Below are 26,308 nucleotides of genomic sequence, written 5' to 3' on the forward strand. Positions count from 1 at the left end.
CGGACTTGGATGTTAGCTTAAGTTACACCCACCCCTATATGCACGTTTTGTGTCAGACTTTACACTGATAGTGATATCAACTATCAGTCTTGGCATCCACCCCTATATGCACGTTTTGTGTCAGACTTTACACTGATAGTGATATCAACTATCAGTCTTGGGCCTTGACATTATAAAGACCATTCTGCACCTCTGCATAACAAATGAGTACTACAGTGGAGCACCCCCCCCCCCCCCCTTCATCACACACACCCCCTCCCCCCCCCCTAATTAAATACTCCTCTAGTTTTAAGACCTTTCTTTCCCGATTTTTTTGTTAAAAATATCTTTCAATTTACCTCCATTTTCAAGTCATGATTTTCACTTCTCATTTTCCTCTTTTTACATTTAGTCAAGTTATGACTAAATGTTTTAACATCGAGGGGGGAATCGAGACGAGGGTCGTGGTGTATGTGCGTGTGTCTGTGTGTGTGTGTAGAGCGATTCAGACTAAACTACTGGACCGATCTTTATGAAATTTGACATGAGAGTTCCTGGGTATGAAATCCCCGAACGTTTTTTTCATTTTTTTGATAAATGTCTTTGATGACGTCATATCCGGCTTTTCGTGAAAGTTGAGGCGGCACTGTCACGCCCTCATTTTTCAACCAAATTGGTTGAAATTTTGTTCAAGTAATCTTCGACGAAGCCCGGACTTCGGTATTGCATTTCAGCTTGGTGGCTTAAAAATTAATTAATGACTTTGGTCATTAAAAATCTGAAAATTGTAAAAAAAAAATAAAAATTTATAAAACGATCCAAATTTACGTTTATCATATTCTCCATCATTTGCTGATTCCAAAAACATATAAATATGTTATATTCGGATTAAAAACAAGCTCTGAAAATTAAATATATAAAAATTATTATCAAAATTTTTTTTTCGAAATCAATTTAAAAACACTTTCATCTTATTCCTTGTCGGTTCCTGATTCCAAAAACATATAGATATGATATGTTTGGATTAAAAACACGCTCAGAAAGTTAAAACGAAGAGAGGTACAGAAAAGCGTGGTATCCTTCTCAGCGCAACGAATACCCCGCTCTTCTTGTCAATTCCACGGGCACTGCCTTTGCCACGGGCGGTGGAGTGACGATGCTACGAGTATACGGTCTTGCTGCGTTGCGTTGCGTTCAGTTTCATTCTGTGAGTTCGACAGCTACTTGACTAAATGTTGTATGTTCGCCTTACGCGACTTGTTTTCTGATTCTCTCGACTGATTGGTGGTCAGGTCGTTGAAAGGCGGTTCCAGTGTAAGTTAGTTGAATGTTGAGAAAGCAGTGAAGTTAATCCATACAGAGAGTCCTATGTTCCCTGCATGTGTAGTTTTTTTTCCATGCACTGACACTTCAAGACTGGTTATAGAGCCCTCTTATATTTTTTTCAGCAATTTTGCTTGTCGACTTCATAGTGAATCTTCAAATTCAAATCAAACAAATCTGTCTTAAACTAAAAATGGAGAAGCTTAACTGCAGCCTGTGCCTGTGGTTTTATGCTAACGTTTACACTGATTGAGGGTGATAGCTTTCAACCGGGGCACATTAACCTGGTTTTACATTCAGATTATTGTGTGCTCAGGTGGTCATGGAGCTTTAACACACTTCATTGCATGTACTAAAGCCTGGCTTTGGTGATAAAAAAAAGCCCATAAAGGTGCATGAGAAAAATATCTCTAGCAAAAAATACCAGATGAAAATATTACCCAATATTGACGGACTGTGTGATGATATCTTCTGCTATGGTCTGTTGAGACAGTGATATAAAAATCGAGACCGGAGGTCGAGATTTTGATATCACTGTCGAAACAGAACAATAGCAGAAGATATTGTCACACAGTCAGTCAATGTTAGATATATTGCTAATTCTCTGGACATTTTGTATTTACTGTAAAGAAATTACAAAAGTATTTGTCTCAGTTTTGGCTGTTCCATATCCCTCCCTCTGATTATTATTTCTTTTTGTTCATTCACTCTTTTCTTGTACTTTTCAGTATTTAAAAATGTCTTTTCTTTGAAAAAGTCTTTAGTCACTTGCTCAACTAAATTCTGGGATCATTACATTTTCATATATATTTGTTTGTTTTTAAATTTAGGTGTTTTTGTTTTTGAAGTGGGGAAGCAAGAAAGAGGTTGTCGATATCAAAACTGATATCGACGGAAATGTCGTCGATATCACTTTTACAATGAGCTCAGTTTTGCCCAATTGACCAATGGAAATCCACGTAACATATGAAATAGCAATATACAGAAATATGATTAACTTCTCAGAGATGTTGAGCTATACAGTGGAACCATCCTCTTCAGAACCGTGATTTCAGACTTCGCTCTTTCAAGAACTGGCATTTTAGATTGCATTTTCAAAGCTTATGGCTTAGCTCCACTCTGAGCAGCCAGCCTTTTCAGACCTGATTTTGTCAGATTTTTGGAGGTCTCCAGAGGGTAGTTTCATAGTACATAGTACTGACGAAATTCGTAGTTCACCAATCACACCAGGTACAATTCAACACCAAAACTTCATGTAGGATCGGAGGCTTTTTTGTTTTTTTACTGCAGAAATGTTTAGATGAAACAAAACGAATGTCATCTTCTTTGAGAAAAATGGGGAACAGAAAACGAAAACATTCTGAGCCCAGTGCACTAACAATTTTATTTTTGTAAGTGTTTGGGAAGAGACTGCAAGAGCAGTGTGCTCCTTTAATCAGTCAAACATGAAAATATACATGTACTGTTTTGGAGCTTGGTACATGTATCTGTCTTTAGGGGGGGTGTACATTGAACTGAAATGCTGACTACATGTATAAAGTTCTGTGACCAAAAGGCCTCACATTACAAGATACAATCATGTGAATTTTTATTTTAAATAGTATTTGACATTGCTTCTTTCCCCCAGTAGTGAAAAAGCTGAGCAATAATGACAAAATGACAAGCTTTCAGCAATTTGAAACAAGTTGGGGCGTTTCATCGTCTGCCGATGACAGCTGACATATACCTGCCTAGCACAAGTTGTTTTACTCTTCACCTAAATTGTGAAGTTGTGTTGGCATTATCTTTTTGTCCTTGTGTTCAGTAGCAGTTGTAAACAAGCCAGGTCCAGCTGAAGTTTCTCCTTGTCCGTCACAGTACCCAGTCTTTTTTTCTCACCGCTGCCACTCTCTGCTGCAGCAGATCTAAAACAGAAATAAAACTGAATCAAGAACGAGTGTTAAATGGCAGCTAAGGGGGTAAGAAATGAGTAAAATTATACAAACAGCATAAAATTGTTAACTTCCAAAGTAGAAGTGCCACAAACAGCTACACTGCTTCTGTATGTGTGCACTTGTGCATTGTTAATCTGAAACTTAACAGGTTGGTAGTATTAAGATGCTCATTATCAGCTGACTGAAGTAAAATAAAATTACTGAATGAAGTAATTGTTTACGAGTTATTTTGGAACCCGTCAGCAAAGACTTAAGACTCCCTCCTTCCTCAGACCTTGCTTTACACAAATTCAATGTTTGTTTTTATTTATTTACTTCATAAAGTTTTGAAGTTTACCTCCACTTTAACACACCCTCACTTTTAGGACCTAACTTTCTCAGAGGTCCTAACCCAGAGGGACCCCTCTACAGTTCCATCTGCTCAGCAACATACAGTGGAGCCTGTGTTAGACCTCCACAAGTCCATACAAATTACATCTTATGAAGGAGGGAGTCATATGATGAAGGTACATTTAGAGACCGAATGAAGAGAAAATAATCCTTCTTAGGATTATGGAGTTTTATAGTTAACTAAATTTTTGTATTTGAAATAGTCCATTGTAGTCGGTGTAGGCCTTAAGCTTATTTTAATCGTTTGTCCAGTATTTAATTTAATTCTCTATTTTTGTATGAACTCAAATGTTTAGTGTTCTTAGTATGTCTTGTTAGGCTAAGTTCTATTTAATCAGAGTATGTTTGCGTGTGCTTATATCCAGTGATATTGTAAAGCGCATAGTGCTTTTAGTTATGCGCTATAGAAATCTCCTTAATAAATAAATAAATAAATAAATAAATAAAATGTTTGGAAACAAGGTGGACCACACCAGGGGTCTCAAAATGGAAGTTGTTAAAACAGAGGTTTCACTGTGAGTGCCATCATTGGCAATGACACAGTAGACTTACCTCATCATGTCCTGTCTCTGCTGGATGGCAGACTGCAGACGGACAGAGCCTGTGTTGTGAGGCAGCCCTCGCAGAACCAGCCATGTCTGGCATCCGTCCCGCCCTCGTCCCAGCTGGTTTAAAATGCTGGTCAGGTAGAACTGGCTGACCTCATTCTCTGCACCAAGAAAAGAAGAAGAAAATAAGACAGAAATGGTTACATTTCTTTATCGATTATATGGCGGGGATATAGCTCAGTTGGTAGCGCGCTGGATTTGTATTCAGTTGGCCGCTGTCAGTGTGAGTTCGATCCCAGGTTCGGCGGAAATTTATTTCACAGAGTCAACTTTGTGTGCAGACTCTCTTCGGTGTCCGAACCTCCCCCCGTGTACACTACATTGGGTGTGCACGTTAAAGATCCAACGATTGACAAAAGGGTCTTTCCTGGCAAAATTGCTTAGGCACAGTTAATAATTGTCTACCTATACCCGTGTGACTTGGAATAATAGGCCGTGAAAGGTAAATATGCGCCGAAATGGCTGCAATCTACTGGCCGTATAAAATTTCATCTCACACGGCATCACTGCAGAGCGCCTAGAACTGTACCCACGGAATATGCGCGATATAAGACTCATTGATTGATTGATTGATATCAATTTTAATCGACACCACAGTATGAACAGTGAAGTTCAGCAATGACATTTTTTTTCTTCATGTAGCTAAAAGCAAACATGCATGGGGGTTCAAGCCCCCGAGAGGTTAAAAAAAGAATGCCGCATCACTGGACATCATGCTTCCAAAATAACATGCAACATCTTTCACCACAGGAAAAATCAAAATTCCATATTACACACCCACAACAACAACAAAAACACACAAACATCACACACACACACACACCCAGAACACACACAAACAAGAAGAGCAAACGCTCGATCGAGTCACTTTCGCAGTTCTGAATATTATATGAGGCATCAGATGGACAGGAAGAAATTGCAATGACAATGAGTCACGTTCACATAAAATTTGAGCCCGGTCACTTTTATAGTTTCCGAGAAAAGCCCAACGTTAAGTTGTGTGTTGCCGAACAGAAAAGGCTAGTTATCTCCCTTGTTTTTCTGATAACGTTCGTAAAAGGCTACAGATGTAAATACTTTGATGTAAAGAATAATCCTACAAAGTTTCAATCACATCCGATGAACTTTGTCAAAGATATAAAATGTCTAATTTTTCCTTTGACGCTGACCTGTGACCTTGAAAAAGGTCAAAGGTCAACGAAACCATCGTTAAAGTGTAGAGGTCATTGGAGGTCACGACTAAACAAAATATGAGCCCGATCGCTTTGATAGTTTCCGAGAAAAGTCCAGCGTTAAGGTGGTGTCTACGGACGGCCGGCCGGACGGCCGGCCGGACAGACTAACACTGACCGATTACATAGTCACTTTTTCTCAAGTGACTCAAAAACACAACTGTACCTGGTTTCATCTGAGTGGCCAGGCGAGCAGAGTGCAGAGCCTGCTGTTGCTGACCACACCTGCAGTAGGCATCAGCCAGGTACAGACACACCTGAGTGGATAGCTGTCTCCATTCTTCGTTCCCCTCTGTCTGTTCTTCTTCGGCTGCTGGTTCTTCTATGTCTGAAAACAAACAAGATAAGGTAATAATCTCTGGAATAAAAATAAAACAATGCACAGACCCAATAACACTAACAGAGGTGTACACACACACACACACACACACACACACACACACACACACACACACACACACACACACAAACACACACACTAATAAATGTATGCATTCAATTACATGTAGATTGTATGTGCTTACATGTTTGCACATATGTGTGTGTACATATGTGTGTGTGTGTGTGTGTGTGTGTGTACGTGTGTGTGTGTGTGTGTGTGTCTGTGTCTCTGTCTGTGTATGTGTCTGTGTGAGAGGGTAAGGTGTTGTCAAGTAGAAAAACAAAAGTTTCTATCCAATTTCAATGAAAGGCCTTACATGCACTTACTAGTTGATGCAGCATAGCACAGACGTGTTAAGCTGCATTAAAACGCAATTAGATTTAATGAGCTGCAAGTATGCTTGCAGCGCATGTGGTAAAACATGCAAACGTGGCATTGAGGACACATATCACTTCACCGCCCTTGTTTCTGTCTTGACATGTACAAAATGACATGTACATTATCTTTCCAACTCTGACACACAGAAATCTGTCAACAGTGAAAATGAAATGGGGCACCAGTTTAAAAGTTGAGATACTGTAGCTAGATAAAAAAAACAAAAAAGTACTCTTGCGCTGCTCAACATTCCTAGCAGGTGCATGATCACAGCAATAAATGTTTTACACTATCTTTCCATTACTCACTGGTGAAAAACAACAACTAGAAAGGGGAACCAGTACAAAATGTAATGTCAGGAAAAAAACACAATAGGCTTAAACACTTATAAATTCCGAACATGCCCATTATGACCTGGAAGCATGCTGGGTATTTTAGTGTTTCTATAACCCATCAAACTCTGACATGGATTACAGGATCTTTTCCGTGCGCACTTGGTCATGTGCTTGCGTGTGCAGGGGGCTAAGGCACATAAGCTGACCTGGGAGATCGGAAAATCTGCACCCTTAACCCACCAGGCGGCTGCGGCCGGGATTTGAACTCATGATCTTCCGATTATGAGGCCGGTGTCTTATCCACTACGCCACTGCGCCTGTCGATGATTGAGCCAACAAGCGCATGCATACTTGAGAACCCCACGTACAGTGATGCAACGTTACACGCTCAAACAAACACGCAACTGTAATTCATCTCTTCCCCCTTGCCTTGACCCTGGAAACAAAGGGGTGGGGAAAGAAAAACGCAACTTACCGCACAACTTACCCAACAAGCCCGACTCATCTTTTCCTTTACCTCTGTGTTAAGTGTAAGATTATATGGGAGCAAAGCGGGATAAATATAGCGACAGTGGAACCTCCTTTTAAGACCTCTGAAAATCTGGGGAAATCAGGGAGCGAGTCTAAGAATGCAAGCACAATTACACAAATTAGGAACAGAAAATCGAGAACACTAGCCGAAACAGCAGCCCCTACTTCAGAGTACCCCACTAAAAGACAAAACAATACAGAGGCTCTTTTTATGTAAACACCACCATACAAAATAGAACAGTCTCACCGACGTCATTGTCGGACTGCCTACTCCCGACGCCTGTGGGTTGAAACCAATATTCTAAGCAACCCAAATCCTGTTTTAAGCGGGTGTGGTTGTTTTACATCAGCCTTTTCATATTTTATGGGACTGGAAAATCTATGACAGTGTATGAAGAGGTCCTTTTTAATCAATAACGACGATACACACATCACTCCTCAGGAATAGCCCAAACCGGCTCCTGTGATGTAATCCCATGACCAACATCTAGTGGGAATCCAGATCCAGATTCTAGGGTCCGAGGGGAGAAAGGGGGGTGGGGGGAGGGGGGGTTGATGGGGGGGGGGGGGGGGGGGGGGGCAGGGTCTCAAGGTAAAGCAGGCGGTCCTAAAAGAGGGGTTCCGCTGTATACAGAGTAAGACAGTTTGAGCTAATAAGCTCACTGAAGAGGACTATAACTTTTAACTAATGCAAACTTGTCGCAGACAGCCTACAAGTGACACTTCTCTCTCAGCAAAAACAACTCTCATGTAGAGATTTGTGACCACAAACACTGCAACCCTGATCCCCTTTTCAAATTCAAGGGCCCTTAAATCTAAGTGTTCATGCAAACAGTGTAGCCTTCTTAGCCAGTGCTAAGTCCAGACAGTGCTACAGCAGTTTACAATGGCTTACCCTTTCCAAAACGAGATTGCTTGGTGAATATGCAATATGCAGGGATCAACACAGGATACTTTTGCATTGTACAGCATCTACAGCTGAGATGACTTTTCCAGATATGATGCACAATTAGGGTCAAAGGCACAACTCTGATGAACAGATGTCATTTTTCAGTCAGTACGATCATGAGTTTGAATTACAGGCCTTTATTGAAACCAACGTTGCAAAGTATGATTCTAAAACCTTGAGTGGGACTCATAAGGCTATGCATAAAAACTCTCCAGTCTGAGGCCGCGTATGAAGCAAACTTGATATTCACACACAACAAGAATACTTCAAATCATCATATCCCATGTTTGATTTGTCAGTTGATGTTGATGCATGTCACAACTGTTTTAAGTTTATCATACAATAACTGATGATGGCTGGGGGGTAGGGGGAGTTAAAAAAAAACTAAACATGTAATTGAAAATAATAATAAAAATTCCAACAAAATTAAATCAAATAGAATAACAAGTTGCGTTTCCAAATTGATAAGATGTACACAGCCACAGAGACAAGACACAAACACACACACACACTCCCTCCATCAAGAAAAGAAAACAGGGGGGGGGATCTGGTAGTGCATTGCCCTCCCGGTATAATTCCCTTCCCATTCCCCTGTCACCAGTATCCAGTAACACGGTGATCAATGGCAGCCTGATCTAAGTGTAATCCACTCAGTTCTACATCACATACAACCCAGCACATACATTACATTGTATATTCCGTGCAGACATCACATCTTTATTTCAACCTTTCCAGCCCAAGGACAAATCTCTCTCCAACCCTTGATCCAAAGAGCACACAGCCACTTCTTAACACGCTATAAAACAGTTTCACAGCCCTTTAAAATCCCACAGCCATCCCATAAAAGAGGCTGAGATCCAGTTAAAAAGACATCTCACACAAGATAGACTAGCAGCAGCCGTGACCGAGATTGGGCCTGGCCTCACTAACCCTCCGGGAAAACTTTTAAGCAAACATCAGTGACACTGAAGGATAAACATCAAGCCTATCCTTGGTGATAGATGCCATTCAGATTGCAGTGTGTGTCGACCTAAGGCCTAAAAAAAAAATAGGTGTGGTTACGGTAACCCGACCTACCCTATTATTAGGGGCCGACCCTATAACTTTTTATTACATTTGTCAAAAAAAAGAAAAAAAAAGAAAAGAAAACGAGTGCAGAAAACGCAATGAAAGCGAAAGCGCCCGAGTCGCACACTTATTTCCCTGTCAAGTAGGTTTAATTTGTACACATTAGAAAAAAAAGTAAAAAAAAAAAAAAAAGTGATTGTCTTCCTTCCTACCCTATTTTTTTTGGCTATGTTACCGTAACCACACCTCTTTTTTTTTTGGCCTAAGCCACTGCTGCTTGCAGAGGGGTGCTGAAGGTAAGTGCCATGTTCTGAAGGTAAGTAAGGATGCTGAGGAAACCTGAAGAGGAACATGGACACTGATGGAAAACACAGAGAAAAACAAGAAGGAAAAAACAAACACAAAAGGAAAACCCTTTCTCAATTTTTGGGGGATACCAGACCGTTAGCCGAATTTGTGTACTTACAATTTTAAAGAATTTGACATTAAATAGTGCTAGCAAGATGGAAAACAAGGGCATTTTCAATGGTCACTTCACACACGTGTAACACACAAGACACCACAGGTTAGTAATAGTATTTGTCTCTGACATAAAACATCAATAAAAGCAAAACACAAACAAGAACATATACATAAATGCCTTAGAGCAAAATAAGAGGCCCCATTATTTTATTGAACACACATTTTTTCCCTTAACACTGCCAGAAAAAAGTTGTTGATAAAGACCAATAGAAATTAGAATGTAAACACCCAATGAAGGCTGAAAGAATTTTTTTTTTATCTTATATAATAACAATGGTTCATAGTTCATGCTTTCAATAATAAACAACAAGTAAAAACAACAAAGAATGCCCAATCACACTGTAATGCATACTAATGGAAAAAGGCACTGTTGAGAGAAAAGTAATGAGTGTAAAGTATAAGAAAAGGGGAACAAACACAAAAGACGCGCAAAGCAAAAAAAAGGTCGATTTATCACAGCTGTCTAACTGTAAGCCATCTCACTCTCTCATTGTCCCTTTTTAATAGCATGCAGTAAAATAAAAATAACAAAAAAATAAAAATAAATATCTCTCCCTCTCAGTTTCTCTCTCACTCACACACACACACACACACACACACACACACACACACACACACACACACACACACACACACACACACACACACACACACACACACACACACACACACACACACACACACACACACACACACACACACAGCAAAATCCTCAGCATAAAAACACAAACAAAACAAACAAACCAAAACGCTGATTTGACCTCTCATTACTTTAGTGAAAACGAAAACAGAAATGCCAGCAGGTGGATGTTTGAGGTAAACAGACACGACCCACATTTTCTACCTGGTCACCCCAGGTATGCTGACATTGTATACATAGATCACTGCTACCCTAACAAGAACAAATCCATCCTCCGTTGACACACACCATCAATTTACACATGCCTATCTCTTGCTCATTCAGTTCTGTGTTTGCAACAGCATAATTCAGAGGGCCAGGGGACAAGGGATGAGTACACAAACAGGACAGCAGCCAAACCCCCATTAGTCCAAAGAGAGGATGAAAGGAGAACTTCCAGAAGAGGAGGAGGAGGAGGAGGAGGATAAGGAGGAAGAGAAACACACACACACACCAACACACACACCAAAACACACACACACCAACACACACACCAAAACACACACACACAAACACACGCACACACACACATGCATACAAACCATCACCTCAAAAAACATAAATGCACGCACACACATCAATCATAATGCATGCATACATAATTATAATTTATACTTATAATTTATATGCCAAGTTATTTCGGAGAAATCACACAGACAGACACATAAACACAAATATGCGAACTAACCAAAATGAGTTTGCAAACTTGAACATGCACACCGGCACAACTGAAAAAGACCCCACCAAACAAAACTAATCACTTTCCAACAAAAATAGATATATCTCCCAACTCCCCTCCAACAGCCTCACCTGTTCCCATCCCTTGACCCAGAGAATATCGAGGTCGTTTGGGGTTGGAGGTGAGGGGTCGTTCCCATGTTGAATCAGACTCCGCCTCCCCTGACCTCTGACCCTCAACCTTTTGCCAGCATTCCACAAGTCCCATGAAAGCCCTGACAAGATGAAAAGAAGATGAGCGAGAGTGAGTGTGTGCTAAGCGGGATCAAAAGTGGTCAATGTTGACACAGCGGTCAATTCAACTCTCCACGCCAGTTACCGACCAGAACAGGGTAGCTGCTTCTGGTAAAATTATGAGTTAACCAGTTTCACCAACCACAGGCGCTTGAAATGAAAAATATTCAAATTAATGTTGACACAACGGTCAATTCAACACTCCCGGCCTATTACTGACGCTGGCAGAGTAACCACTACTACTGAATACTACCGAGTACAGTGGAACCCTTTTTTAAGACCTCCACAAATCTGAGAAAATCAGGTCTTAAAAGGGAGGGAGTCTTAAAGCGGAGGGACATTTACACAGGTTATGACGAGAGAATCTTCTTCTTCTTCTGCGTTCGTGGGCTGAAACTCCCAAGTACACACGTGTTTTTTGCACGAGTGGAATTTTACGTGTATGACCGTTTTTTACCCCGCCATTTAGGCAGCCATACGCCGTTTTCGGAGGAAGCATGCTGGGTATTTTCGTGTTTCTATAACCCACCGAACTCTGACATGGATTACAGGATCTTTTTCGTTGCGCACTTGGTCTTGTGCTTGCGTGTGCACACGGGGGTGTTCGGACACCGAGGAGAGTCTGCACACAAAGTTGACTCTGAGAAATAAATCTCTCACCGAACGTGGGGACGAACTCACGCTGACAGCGGCCAACTGGATACAAATCCAGCGCGCTACCGACTGAGCTACATCCCCGCCCTACGAGAGAATCTAAATAAGTAAGGTCCTGAATAGGACAAAGTCTCAAATCAGGGGTGGGGTTGGGGGTCTTAAAATGGGGAGTTCCACTGTACTGGTAACCCACTTAAACCCCCCATCATCAACAAGTACATGAAATGACAACTGTTTAAAAAACAATGTCCTGAATTACAAAAGCTTGCAGTTCACTCTCTTTTAGTAAAATTAGCATGAAAAAATACATGTCACTGCATACAGAAAGAAACATACCCTGTGACCACAGGGAGTTGCAGCTAGCTATGTCCTTCAATGAGACCACTAAGGCTGCAACTCTACACACAGATTTATTACATCGAAAAAAACCTTTTTTTTCTTTTTTTTTAACCTAGATCAGCAAAACTCTGAGAAATCAGGTACTGTATCCATAGGAAAAGATTCTTAAAGTGGCGGTCAAATTTACAAATGTTATGAAATCTGAAAAATTAAGGTCTTCAAAATAGGGTAAGGTTATAAATCACAGAGGGGTGAAGGGGTTGAGGTGTGCTGAGAACAGGGTGTGTGTGTGTTAGTGTGTGTGTACGTGTGTGTGTGTGGATAGGGGTGTGGTGAGAGTTTAAAAATGGAGGGGTGAATGTGTGTTGGGGGATGGGGGGTTGTTGGAGGCAAGGTGAGAGAGTTTTTGTGTGTGTTGGAGGGGGGGGGGGGGTCCACTGCATCAACAAGCCTTCACTTAATATAAATTTATACTGAAATCTTTGACAGAAACTGCAGTCTACTAATGTATGATCAAAAGTATCTATCGCAACACCTTCATTCCTCCTCTGTAACTCAAACTCAATTCTGAAACCAATCTCAGAAACACTCCTATCACTGTTCCTCGCGCATCAAACAAGAAAAATAAATAGTCCGTGCTAAAAGTAAAACCTTGATGACTGAACCCACACATAAGAGGAAGGCTTGTCACTTTTCCAATTCTGTTCCAGCTTCCATAGGCATCGCACAGAATACACAGTAAATGAAGCTAAACCTCAATTACTAATACTACTCCCCCCTAAAGTCTCAGTAAAAAAAAAAAATTGCTATTGTTTTTTTACCAATACTATTCCACACAGCCACCCCCTCAAAACAAACAATGTTTGCTAAAACCTTCATGAGTCTATCATTACCCCTCCCTGAAAGTCTCATGCCAGTCATGCTAAAAAAGAACAGAATATTCCAATACAGTTTCCCAGGCATCCCCAAAAACAAATAGAAAGTAAATTATGTTAAACCCTGGTGAGTCTACTATTATTTATTACCCCTCCCCAAAAGTCAAAAAACGAAGAAATAGTTGAGGGATGGTGACTTTTCAAACACCGGTCAACAGGCATCCTACAAGACAAGCATCCCACAAAACAAATACACAGTAAACACTTAACCCTCAACAATTCCACTATACACAGCAAACACTAAACATCATTGATTCCACTTTGTTAAACCTTGATGAGTTTACTATCGAACCCTCTGAAAAACTTATGCCACACCTCCATCCATACCTCCCCCCCCCCCCCCCCCCCATACACACACACACAAAGACAACAAAAGCTGGTGACTTTTCCACAGCAGCAAATAGACAAGCCAACAAGAGGTGGAAATACTAGGCATAGCAGCAAGGCATTGTTGGGAGGCAAGGGGGGGCTATTTACAGCCAGGGAGCCACAGGCTTTTGTTTGTTTAGAGATTTATCTCCACTCTGCACAGAGCCCCCTTCCGTGCCGCGCTGAGCCCGCCTTGTTAAAACGCTAACTTTTGTTGTCACTGTTATGCAGCGGTGTGAACGGCACAGAGCGTGGGATGCTGAGTGTGTGTCAAGTGTGTGCACAGTTGTCAGTGATGTGGTGCCTACCACGGGAAACTGTTGCTTTCTGTGTAATGAGTGTATCAGAAATAGGCTGACAAATGGATGCCATTACACTCCCACTACATGCCTTCTGCAACCTGTCATATAGACTGCTCTATGGTTACCATCAACCCCCCCCCCCCCCCCCACCCCCATCTCACTCTATTCTTTTTTAATACTAAAGTATGTGTACAATATCAGCAACTGCTATATAAAAAAAATTCCACAGTATTCCTCTCGACTCTGATTAATGATAAATTAATGATGACATCAGAAACAGAAGCATCTGAAAACAGATTGCCAACGCCAGCAAACACTGAGAAAATTCGCCTCACTGAAGAGAGGAGCTCTGTTCAGCAAAACCCAGAGATGCATTCCAGCCCTGAAAGTGGCGAGTATCTTACTCGCCATGGTGAGTAGAAACATGTAACTGGCGAGTAGAAATTTTCATCTACTCGCCAAATGCGAGTAAAGTTGCTGAAACAAATGGTTGGTTTGGCCAGTAAAGTTTGCTCTCTGGCTAGTAAATTTTGAGAAGCATTAGCCAAAGGCTTGTGGAAAATTTTTTGGACTTTACTTTCAGGGCTGCATCCCCCCCCCCCCCCCCCCCACACACACACACACTCACCTGGTGAGAACTTTGACTGCAGCTTCATGATCCTCTATGGCCACTAAACATTCTGCTTTGCACACCATCAGCAAAGTCCGATTCTCTTCATCCTTCCACACGATTTCCTCTTTCCTTTCAGCGCAAAACCCGCCCTCTCCTGCAGAGCTCAGACACCTTTTTCTTCCACTCTTGAACTTGAACACAAGGTGTTTCTCCTCAGCTGAGAGGTCTGCCTGTGAAACGGTAAAGCTTTCATCAGGTTGAGTTCCTTTCTGCTCTGGACTGGAGAAAACTGGAAAGACTGAATCTGACGATGGGTTGGATGGACATGTGGTTGAAGAAACGGCACTGAGGACTCTGTCACAAAGGCGAAGGCATTGTTTGTACTGGGGGATCCTTAGGAGAACTTGTGCCGCCTCACGACACACTGTCAGCAGGTCAGGAAGAACGATTTCTGATGGCTGTTGCCGGAGTTGGGCACTCACCTTTTTCTGAAAATGAGATCAAGTTTTGTACAAGTACTACAACAGTGGAACACCCATTTTAGGACCTCCAAAAATCTGAGAAAACCAAAGGAAGGAGTCTTAAAATGGGGGTAAATTTACAGGTTATGAACAGAAAATCTGAAAAAAAGGTTTTGAAAAGGGGAGGCCTTAAATTAGGGGCTCTTAAAAGGGGGGGTGCACTGTATCAGCTAGCTAAAGTCTTCCAATTACCAATACTGGAGAGAGAAAAAAAAGAAGACAGAAATAAATAAACATACAAATGAATGTCAATAATTGCATAACAATGCCTTATGATAAATTTATGATGCCTGACTGAAAATAGGGCCTGTGACTCTAACTTCTAGTAAACTTCGATCTCCTTTGCGAAAAAAAAATATATTGCATTATCATCCTTATATTGTATGGGATTTTTTTTTCCTGTTTCAAAGCTTGGGTTTAGCGCAAATAGTGTTGAATATATAGTGAAGAGAATCTGCTCATACCTCAAAAACCTGTATCAGTTTCATATAGGCTTGAGATGATTCTTCATACCTGCACACACACAAAAAGCATTAGTTAGCTGAGCCTGAAAGTGTGAGAGGTAGACTGCACCTTTTAAAGTGTGATAAAGACACTAAAAAAAAAAGGAGATCTAAACGGGTAAACGAGTCCAAGAATAGTTCTACTTCCAGTGCCAGACTCAATTCTCTGTACATTACACGGAACTGGGAGGTTGTTGTTCTTAATTAATTTTTTAGATGGGTTTCTTTTCCTGCTCAAAAATTTGATAGCACATCCTTGCAGCCCAGCACAAAGACAACTGTGTGCTTGCAGTGGCTGTACTTCTAAATCAATGTATCGTAATGAAACAGCAGTTCTTATTCAGGATATTGTGCTACTTTAATGCATACATAATGCATAGGGCAGGCATGCAGACATAAAGACCAACATGTCATAATCTTTCACTTTCACATGATTTACAACCCTTTCATTTAGACACTGGAAAACAAATTATCCCCACAGAATGCAGGGTCAAGTGCCTGCCACTCAACAAAGGTAGGTTTAATGAACTCTTGCCAACACAAACACTCAGTCTAATTTTATGGCACTGTCATAATCTATGTGAATTATGACCCCTTTGCATGAAAGTGCTCCACCATGGGAAGGGCCATAACTGGTCAACATATTTACATGACGCTTAAAAGTGCACTTGTCTTTGCTTTGGCACATAACTCATATATATATATATATATGTGAAATAGTATGACCCATTCATGATGCCTATCACTATTTGCACCACACCCTAACTTAACTGTAACAGTAATGACACATGCCTCGAGTTTTAATGCAAATACTCCCCAAAAATACAGCAATATTGCTATCCATTTTTTTCTTCTTTTCTTTGTTTCATTGAAAAACGAAACTCACTTTTTAAGTTCTGCTGAACGAGTGGCTAAGCAGTACAGTGCCTGAGACAAGGTGAGGTCGTCATGTGGGACGATGACATCAACAAGCAGGTCGTCCAAGAGTGGTGGGAGCATGGTATTTGAAGTCTCCTCAACCACGGTTTTATCAGCAGCCTGAGTGAAATATAAATAGAACAAGAAGAGCAAACGCTCGATCGAGTCACTTTCGCAGTTCTGAATATTATATGAGGCATCAGATGGACAGGAAGAAATTGCTATTCACAACACAATACAGATGTAAATAATTTGATGTAAAGAATAATCCTATAAAGTTTGAATCAAATCCGATGAATAGTTTCAGAGATATGATATTTCAATTTTTTTCCTTCAAGACATACCTGTGACCTTGAAAAAGGTCAAAGGTCACCAAAGCAGACGTCAAAGTGTAGAGGTCACTGGGAGTCACGTTCACATAAAATTTGAGCCTGGTCACTTTTATAGTTTCCGAGAAAAGCCCAACGTTAAGTTGTGTGTTGCCGAACAGAAAAGGCTAGTTATCTCCCTTGTTTTTCTGATAACGTTCGTAAAAGGCTACAGATGTAAATACTTTGATGTAAAGAATAATCCTACAAAGTTTCAATCACATCCGATGAACTTTGTCAAAGATATAAAATGTCTAATTTTTCCTTTGACGCTGACCTGTGACCTTGAAAAAGGTCAAAGGTCAACGAAACCATCGTTAAAGTGTAGAGGTCATTGGAGGTCACGACTAAACAAAATATGAGCCGGATCGCTTTGATAGTTTCCGAGAAAAGTCCAACGTTAAGGTGGTGTCTACGGACGGCCGGCCGGCCGGACAGACTAACACTGACCGATTACATAGAGTCACTTTTTCTCAAGTGACTCAATAAAAACTACAGGTAAAAACCTATCTTTTTGCTACGACTGTGTGTTCCCCACTTTCAAGCTACACACAAAATTTCAGCTCTTGGAAACGACCCATATAACACCAGAGATCTTAGTAAAGGCAGAAGAACAAACAAGCAGACTAACAATCAGAGTGAAACCTGTAAGTGGTATGTAAAGAACATTAAACAGTCACCACCATTTATTTTTATGATATAATGTTTAGCTGTTACAGCGGTAAGAAACGCATGCGTACACATATATGCACAGGCCCAGGTCAGAAACAACACCAAAAAATCAATGGGTCACTTTCAAAATAAGTCAATCTATTCTAGTCTGGAACCACACATCAGCAATTCATTGTGTGACTGAACTGCTAGAAATACTCGTGACTTTAAATGCTAATGTGCCAGAAATGCACGACTAATGGCTTAACAAGCCAAGGGAGGTAATTCTGCAGTAAACTAATTCTCAGGTTGATAATTATTTTGTGTTTACTTGTAAACAATCAAAATGGTGCAACCTTCAATAAACGTAGCACCCTCCCCATGCTCTCATTTCAATCAAGACTTGCCCTCTGGTATCAATACAGCTACAACAATGCCATTTCAAGTACTGCTCTTTAAACTTTTAAATTTACAAGAATGTCAAAAATCAAAATAAACAAACAAGAAACAACTGCTTTACATTAACTAAATGCCTTGAGTACTCAATTTCAGCATCAGCAATGATTTCCAGTAATTCTTTCAACTTTAAAATTTAGAAATATACAGAAAAATAAACTAAAACCAATGATAAACAAGAAACGACTGTTTCATCTTGGCTAAATACCTTGAGAAACTCACTTGCGGCATCCTTGGTCAACTACTGGCCTTTTAACTTTACAGAAATGCAGAAAAAGAAATGAATGATAAGCAAACAAAACACAACGATTTCACCTTGACTAATACCTTGAGAAACTCACTTACAGCATCCTTGGTCAACTACTGGCCTTTTAACTTTACAGAAATGCAGAAAAAGAAATGAATGATAAGCAAACAAAACAAAACGATTTCACCTTGACTAATACCTTGAGAAACTCACTTACAGCATCCTTGGTCAACTACTGGCCTTTTAACTCTACAGAAATGCAGAAAAAGAAATGAATGATAAGCAAACAAAACACAACGATTTCACCTTGACTAATACCTTGAGAAACTCACTTACAGCATCCTTGGTCAACTACTGGCCTTTTAACTCTACAGAAATGCAGAAAAAGAAATGAATGATAAGCAAACAAAACACAACGATTTCACCTTGACTAATACCTTGAGAAACTCACTTACAGCATCCTTGGTCAACTACTGGCCTTTTAACTTTACAGAAATGCAGAAAAAGAAATGAATGATAAGCAAACAAAACACAACGATTTCACCTTGACTAATGCCTTGAGACACTCCAGTTCAGCGTCACCTTGCGCCAGTGTCTGGAACTGTTTGGCCAGCATGACGAGAGATGCAGTAGACCCAGGCTCCATCTGCAGGCAGCGACGCAGCATTTCTACAGCCAGACGTGGCAGGTTCTGAAAAACATTATGTGTCACTGGGATAATCAATATTCCTGTGGAAAATCTGCTGGATTGGCAAAAACCTACAATCCACAGCAGATAGACTGCTTACATTTCAAAAACAAAAATAACAAAAATTGTATATTTCTATAAACTTTTTTATAATTAAACAATCCATATGCTGAATTATCAATATTTGTGTTAATACATCAATGCATGCAGCAGAGGAAACAGTCAACAAAGAGACATCATATTCTCTACATCCAACTTGTTTGCCTACTTTCTTTCCTATTTAGTACTCAAAAATCACACAGTCAAATGCGTCATTAGTCTGGTAGTATGATTGAACCCCCCCCTTTTGAGACCCCGTACTTTAAAGACTGACCAACCCCCCCCCTCCCCCCCCCCTCCCTCCCTCTCAATGCCCATGCTTTTTCATATCTTCTGTACCTAACATCAGTAAATTAACCTTGATTTTAGGACTGGACAGTTCCATTTTGAGACTTGATTTCTGAAAGTCTTGAAAGAGGAATACCAATGTAGTACAGTTGAACCTGCCCTTGCGGCCACCTCTCAACGACCATCTCAAAAGATCTCAGATGAGTTTTTCTTCTATATAATTCACCTTCCCATAGTGACCACGTGTCTATAACGACCACATACAGTCGGTTTCTTAGGTGGTGATTATAGACAGGTATGACTGTACAACCGTTCATACCTGAGCAGAGTAGCACGAAGCAAGGAGCCTGTAGATGTGACACACTACAGCAGGATTCACAGCATCTGTGTCGCCGCTCAGTGCCGTGTGAAGAACTCCAACAGCCTCCAGACAACTGCCACCATCCAGCAGTGCGCGCGCTGAATAATGAACAAAGAACAAATCTCTCACATTTTGGTTTTCACTGGAATCACGTTTTGGGGATTTCAAAACAGCACAGGCATACCATTATTGCGCACAAAGCTTGCCACTTAATTGTAACTTTTTGGCCTAAGTTTAGGCTGTAGTCTTCCAGTAAATAGAATGAATAGCCATGCTGATTACCTTCCCTTAATAACATACACATTCAGGGATGTCGTTAGGCGTCGGACATCGGACATTTATTGATGAAAATCCCCAAATGTCCGATTCACATTGCCGCATGTCGGTCAGATGTCCTATCGTTTTAGCCTGAGCGTGGTCATTGTCCGATATGTACTCCATTCCTTCGGACAGCGCGATATTCGTTAATTTTCATTTCAAGATACAAATCTTCTAAAAGACCAAACGCTCTCGTGTTCAGCTGACACTGAATTTTCCCGTGCCGCATGCGGATCTTTTCTTTTGTCGGGAGTTCACGAACCGTTTGCGGTATGCGCCGTTTGGGTACTTTTAGAATACATCAGTGCATGCTGCAGGAGTACGGGAGACAACTCCAGCGGCTCTGAAGTTGTTCATGTTGGTTTCTTTTTTGTGGTTTCTTTGAAACAAAACAAATACAACATTATACGCACACTTTGTTGATGTATTTACTATATTATGTGTGTGTTCTACAGCGCGCGTGCGTGGGTGTGTGTGGGTGTGCGTGTGTGTGTGGGCGCATGACTTTGGAACAATTCCATGGAATGTTATAAGCTGTTTGGCGCAAATTCATAATGTCCTATTAAACTTTCTGAAAGCGGTCAAATGTCCTATTGATGCTGAAGAACTCAGGACATTTGTCCTATAGGTATGAATTTGTAGCAACATCCCTGCACATTAGAGCCAATCAACCGTTTTGTTTGCTTATCTTCACTGGTAGGCGGCGCATCATTTCTTGCCTCACTGTCAGGAGCACAAGTCTTCCCTCAGCCAATACAAACCCCAACAGAGTTACTTGTGAACATCATCTACTCTGAACATTTTACAACAAACTATCAGTGTCAGGATAAAGCAGCCACCAGTATGTCCAGTTTTACCAAATTTCCTAACAACCTCGCTGTTAGCTGTGACACACATTTTATCATCAGGAACTCGCACCTGTTAATAGAGTGGCCAAACTTTTCCACTTGGGATGGTCAACTTTTGATGCATGATCCCTGCATTCCGTCCAGTTCTGCTTGTGGAAGAATGACACCGCGATCAGAAGACGTGAGAAATTCTGAACAATTCCATTTCCAGCAGTCTTTTCTCTCAAGTTTTCCCTGATCTTCCAAGCTGGTGAAGGTGGCGATTCCTGCATCAGTAGCCCATGTTTTAGAACAACCTATAGGCAGACAAAGAATATAACTTTAATATAAAGATGTAGCTTTACTTATTCACTGCGATCGCTGGTCTTACTGGTCGGTGGCATGTTTTTGTTTGCTTCACTGTCAAGGGCATAACTCTTCCAAAGGGATTAAAAATCCTGACAGTTATTTCCGAACATCATATATTATAGCAGACGTGGAGGGGAGCAAAAGAACACACACACACACACACACCAGTATTGGCATTAACCGGAAATTACCGGTATTTTACCTGTTGAAATAAGAAAATAACGGAAAAAAAATTGGCTGCCGGTATGACCTACCGGTTGATTTATAGAACTACCGGGTTTTTTTTCGCTGGTAAAACAACAAAACCAGAACTCCGAGTTGGACTCTTACTGGTTCCAATGACCAGCCTACCGTTTTTTTCCTGGACAGTTTGCATCATAAAAGTTTGTGTACCGGTTTGAAAAAATACTAGCGCCATCACTGACACACACACACACACACACACACACACACACACACACACACACACGCAAAATGCTGAATTAAAATCGTACCTCACTTTCCTGAGATGGCCAGTTCAATACAGAGGATAAGCAAGGTAAGGAAGACAGTGAACCACTCTCCAGCAGAACAGCTAGCGACCACATGCAGGTGAGCAGGCCAACAGATTGCTGGATATCCTTGTCTGTTCACACACGAGAAAATAAAATGCCACAGTGTAGCTGCATAAAGGGGAGTGATTTTCAGAGCATGTGCATGCAATATGTTTTCATGAATTATATTTCCAGGTGTTACTACCATGGGAAATCACTGCTACTCTTTAAATTAAGCCTTTACTTCATTCTGCGTGCCAGAACACTTACCTAATTGACTAAATTTGACCTTCCAGCATAGCCAAATGTACCCATGAACTTTGTTGTCTTACAAAATTCCTTTCACCATTTTTTAATTTTTTTTATTGTTGTTTAAATAAAAAGTATTAAAATAGTAAAATCTTTCAAATCAACTTAATGTTCATTTACCTTTATCAGTGTGATTAATTTGGAATAAACTCACCATCAACAGCATGGAGCATATTCAGGAATGACGACAAAGCGGCAGAGACCTGTTCAGCTTGTGTGTTGTCTCTTTGCAGGTAGTCATTCTCTGATGTGTGATTGGCACCACCAAGCATTTGTTGAACTGAAAGTAAAAACATGTAAACATACAGTATGAATAGCATATCTAATCTCTTTCCTCTCTTTATGGAATGTCTTTCTGTTAACTTAATTTTTTTTCTTTTTTCTTCTTTTGTTTGTTTTTCCCCGTTATCCCAGTGGTTCTCAAAGAGTTCCATAAATATATAAAGACAGAAGTTGCAGCATTTGCTACACACAGTTTAATATGAGAAATATGGGAAACAGAACAGCTGTAATAGATTTGGTCAACCCTGGTTTTCTTTTCTTTGTATCACCCACCAAATACAAAACAGAAATTTGTTTTAAAACAATGCCCGTCGGGAAGAATGAATACCCTTGCCTTTCCTCTGACCACGTGTTTCAGACACACCCCTCGCTAGAGATTGGCCCTCCAATGTTTGTAAGAGGAAACGCAAGGGTATTCAATCTTCCACAACCCATACAATTCGTATATTGTGGTTATCAAAACAGATTGTTAAAAATGACACCACCCTGGCTATTTCTCCTTGTCTTGTTCCCAAAAATAAACTGTTCCAGCAAACTATTAACTATTTATTTACACTCACACACATTGTACCTCTTCTAAGTGACAGCTCCACAGTGCTTGCCACTGACGATGTAACTCTCAGTGGTCTGTGTTGACAAAGCCATGCTTTCACTGTACTGGCATACAGCAGGTTGTACAGAATGCTCAGCTCCAGTATCACCGTGGGAGGAGAAGGAGGTAAACCTAAAAGAAACAAGAAGAGCAAACGCTCGATCGAGTCACTTTCGCAGTTCTGAATATTATATGAGGCATCAGATGGACAGGAAGAAATTGCTATTCACAACACAATACAGATGTAAATAATTTGATGTAAAGAATAATCCTATAAAGTTTGAATCAAATCCGATGAATAGTTTCAGAGATATGATATTTCAATTTTTTTCCTTCAAGACATACCTGTGACCTTGAAAAAGGTCAAAGGTCACCAAAGCAGACGTCAAAGTGTAGAGGTCACTGGGAGTCACGTTCACATAAAATTTGAGCCCGGTCACTTTTATAGTTTCCGAGAAAAGCCCAACGTTAAGTTGTGTGTTGCCGAACAGAAAAGGCTAGTTATCTCCCTTGTTTTTCTGATAACGTTCGTAAAAGGCTACAGATGTAAATACTTTGATGTAAAGAATAATCCTACAAAGTTTCAATCACATCCGATGAACTTTGTCAAAGATATAAAATGTCTAATTTTTCCTTTGACGCTGACCTGTGACCTTGAAAAAGGTCAAAGGTCAACGAAACCATCGTTAAAGTGTAGAGGTCATTGGAGGTCACGACTAAACAAAATATGAGCCGGATCGCTTTGATAGTTTCCGAGAAAAGTCCAACGTTAAGGTGGTGTCTACGGCCGGCCGGCCGGATGGCCGGCCGGCCGGCCGGACAGACTAACACTGACCGATTACATAGAGTCACTTTTTCTCAAGTGACTCAAAAAATAACGCTCCGCTCACTATCTAAGTCAAAGATATGCTCAGGTTTTTTTTTTTTTTTTACACAGGATAAGACTTCTTCTTCTGCGTTCGATGTTGTACGGCCATATTATCGTGGGAGCGTAGACAGCCGATTTTCTCCCCACGCCAAGTTGGCTGCTGTCTTCCGTCTTCGGTGGTTGAGGTTCTTACTCAGGGTTGCCTCCTCCCCAAGAGTAGCTGCCTTGCTGGGCTGTCGAGTCCACTCTACCCGGGTTTGACGTCGAAGTTTTCCTTCTTGTAGCCTTTGCCTTTCCCAAGGCGCACACAAGGCAGTGCGGGTTTTGAAATCGGAGTTGTCCTTCTCCTAGATGAGCGACCATCCAAGGTTAACGAGCCCCATCTGCCCGAAGCAGCTGGTTTTAAGGCGCCAGTGACCCGCCTGCATCCCTTCTCCTGTTAGTCGAAGACAGGGCCCGCCACGTGAAGGCCAGGAGCTGGATTTGACTGTCAGAGGTGTTTGGAGACACGAAGCCATTTGGAGCATTTCTTGGGAAGTAGGCGCTTATCTCTACTTCCACCCCGGCATAACAGTCCTTGGGCCCCACAGGATAAGACAACCACTCTATTTGGAGACATGCAACAGCCTGGGTGATCTGTGCAGAGTTTGAGTCAGCTTTTACTCTCCACTCCATCGGCTGGTAATTGGTATGCATAACATGACACGCGATGCTCAGAACTGGGGCCAAATTTCCACTCTTTTAAACTTACTCTGAGGGACTCTGTAGCTTTCGTTGTTTATAACCATAGAATATAGGGCAATTTTGTGTTGGCATCTTGAATGCAAGAAAGTAAAGATTCAAAACCCAAGTGCCGTACCTTATTTGTGACTCCTGTCACCCTTCCTCCTACTGGGTACATGTGTACTCAAGCTAATATGAGACTGACATCGCTCCTGTTTCTCCCTGCTGCTATGAGTTTGATCTTTACCAGAAATCGGACTAGCCATATATGATAAACTAGATGAATACCCGGCTTCGCCGCGAAGAAGTAGAGCCGAATACCCGGCTTTGCCGGCGCACCGTACGCGATTGACGCCACACGAAGGGAGATAAACGCGCAAAACACTGGAGAAGATAAGGAAGAGTTACTGGAATGGATGTACAGAAAAACCATAAAAACCAAAATCGGTTCAGCGCTGCACGTTGAGAGCACGTGTTGAAAATTTTCATTGACCAGATTGTGTCCGGGGTCTACCTGAATATGCCCACCAAATTTGAAGCAGATCCATCGAGAACTTTGGCCGTGCATCGCGAAGTGACAGAAAGACAGACAGACAGACACACACACACACAAGCTGTATATAGATATAGATACCCCTCTGTATTCGATTTGGTTGCATGTGGTGAAATTTGATGACCGTCTGTCTGCACATTGTTGGAATGACCTGCATTTTATACCAAAAATGGGTGTCCGCGTCCTTGTTTTACAAGTGGCCGCTTAAGTTAAGAGGGTGCATTTATCGTTGAAAAACACTCAGGGCCAAGAAAATCTGTCTGTACATGTCAAGTGTCTGCTCTGACCGGGGACTGTACATTGCACATTTGCAGGGACTGCTGTACACACACAAATCCCATGTAACAACTCACTTTTGATCTTGATCAAACATCGGTTCAGCTCAGCACATAACTGCTTAAGGACTGATTCAAGTGTTTTACTCTGGTCGATGTCTTTTGAACCCAATGCCTGGAGACAGAAAAACCTTAGTATTTAGAAATACAGTAGAACACCCCTTTTAAGACCTCCAAAAATCGGGTCTTAAAAAGAAGGGAGTCTTAAGTTAAATTAACTTAAAATGGGGGTAATTTTACAGAGGTTATGAACCGAAAGTCTGAGAAAACAAGGTCTTAAAAAGGAGGAAGTCTTAAATTGGGGGGTCTTAAAAGCTGGGTTTCACTGTCTTTTTTAAGAAGTCTGCCACTGATGTAACGAGGAAAAATATGGACACATTTTTTTTTATTGAATTTGGTAAAACTGATATCCGGAAACATTCCTTATCTAACTGAGTTGCATCATCATGGAACACACTGTCTGATTTTGTTAAAAATGCACAAACTATTAAAACACTTTCAAAAATCTGCTGGACATACAAAAACTTTTATGACTGAGTCACTTTATTTGTACGATAATTGATATTGAGTAAATACGATTTTGAGCATGCTTATATGATTGACCTGCAACAAATTTGATAATGAGATGGGACGCGAAAAAAAGCCGTGAGGCTTATGGATACCATGTACCAATCCAGTCCCTAACCACTACTACTACTACTACTGAGTAGCCTACTGTAACCAATAGTATCTTACCCCGAGAAAGTTGCTGACAACTCCGTTTGTTTCTTTGCGCATCACATTCAGTATTAGTATATCAGCATCATGTAAACCAAAACCTCCACTCCCGTACAACAACAAACCAGTGGTATTTTCGTGTGGCAAGGCATTAGAAAACATGAGTAAACTTTAGAACAGAAACCACAACAAGTTTGTAAAGTCTCTATGAGGTTAGAAAGTGCGCGCCATGTTTCTTATGTCTACTTCCGATTTGCTATCCGACTTTATCCGAAGAACACGGACACGCAA

General features: G+C 41.0%; 1 protein-coding gene across 1 annotated transcript; it reads right to left on the reverse strand.

Moving 5' to 3' along the window:
- Positions 1-259: 259 nt before the first annotated feature.
- Positions 260-26,294, reverse strand: LOC138962241 (uncharacterized). The gene is made up of 15 exons (XM_070333984.1): positions 26,036-26,294; positions 25,319-25,415; positions 22,801-22,953; positions 22,102-22,227; positions 21,600-21,730; positions 20,828-21,053; positions 19,550-19,689; positions 18,700-18,846; positions 16,402-16,553; positions 15,477-15,525; positions 14,507-14,979; positions 11,118-11,260; positions 5,633-5,794; positions 4,179-4,335; positions 260-3,206 (listed from the first exon to the last, which is right to left on the reverse strand). Exons 1-15 carry the CDS (start codon positions 26,177-26,179, stop codon positions 3,083-3,085), a joined length of 2,424 nt encoding a protein of 807 aa, XP_070190085.1. The 5' UTR covers positions 26,180-26,294; the 3' UTR covers positions 260-3,082.
- Between the last annotated feature and the right edge of the window lie 14 nt (positions 26,295-26,308).

The sequence above is a fragment of the Littorina saxatilis genome, linkage group LG3 (assembly GCF_037325665.1).
Source record: "Littorina saxatilis isolate snail1 linkage group LG3, US_GU_Lsax_2.0, whole genome shotgun sequence".
Lineage (NCBI taxonomy): Eukaryota > Metazoa > Mollusca > Gastropoda > Littorinimorpha > Littorinidae > Littorina > Littorina saxatilis.

Bases quoted from the DNA above. Each gene is read 5' to 3' on its own strand.
- LOC138962241 (XM_070333984.1), bottom strand. From the start codon at position 26,179: ATGTTTTCTAATGCCTTGCCACACGAAAATACCACTGGTTTGTTGTTG. The intron at 22,954-25,318 runs GTGAGTTGTTAC...TGTTTCTTTTAG, and splicing joins ATGTTTGATCAAGATCAAAA to GTTTACCTCCTTCTCCTCCC. The intron at 18,847-19,549 runs GTATGAACGGTT...AATGTTTTTCAG, and splicing joins CTTCGTGCTACTCTGCTCAG to AACCTGCCACGTCTGGCTGT.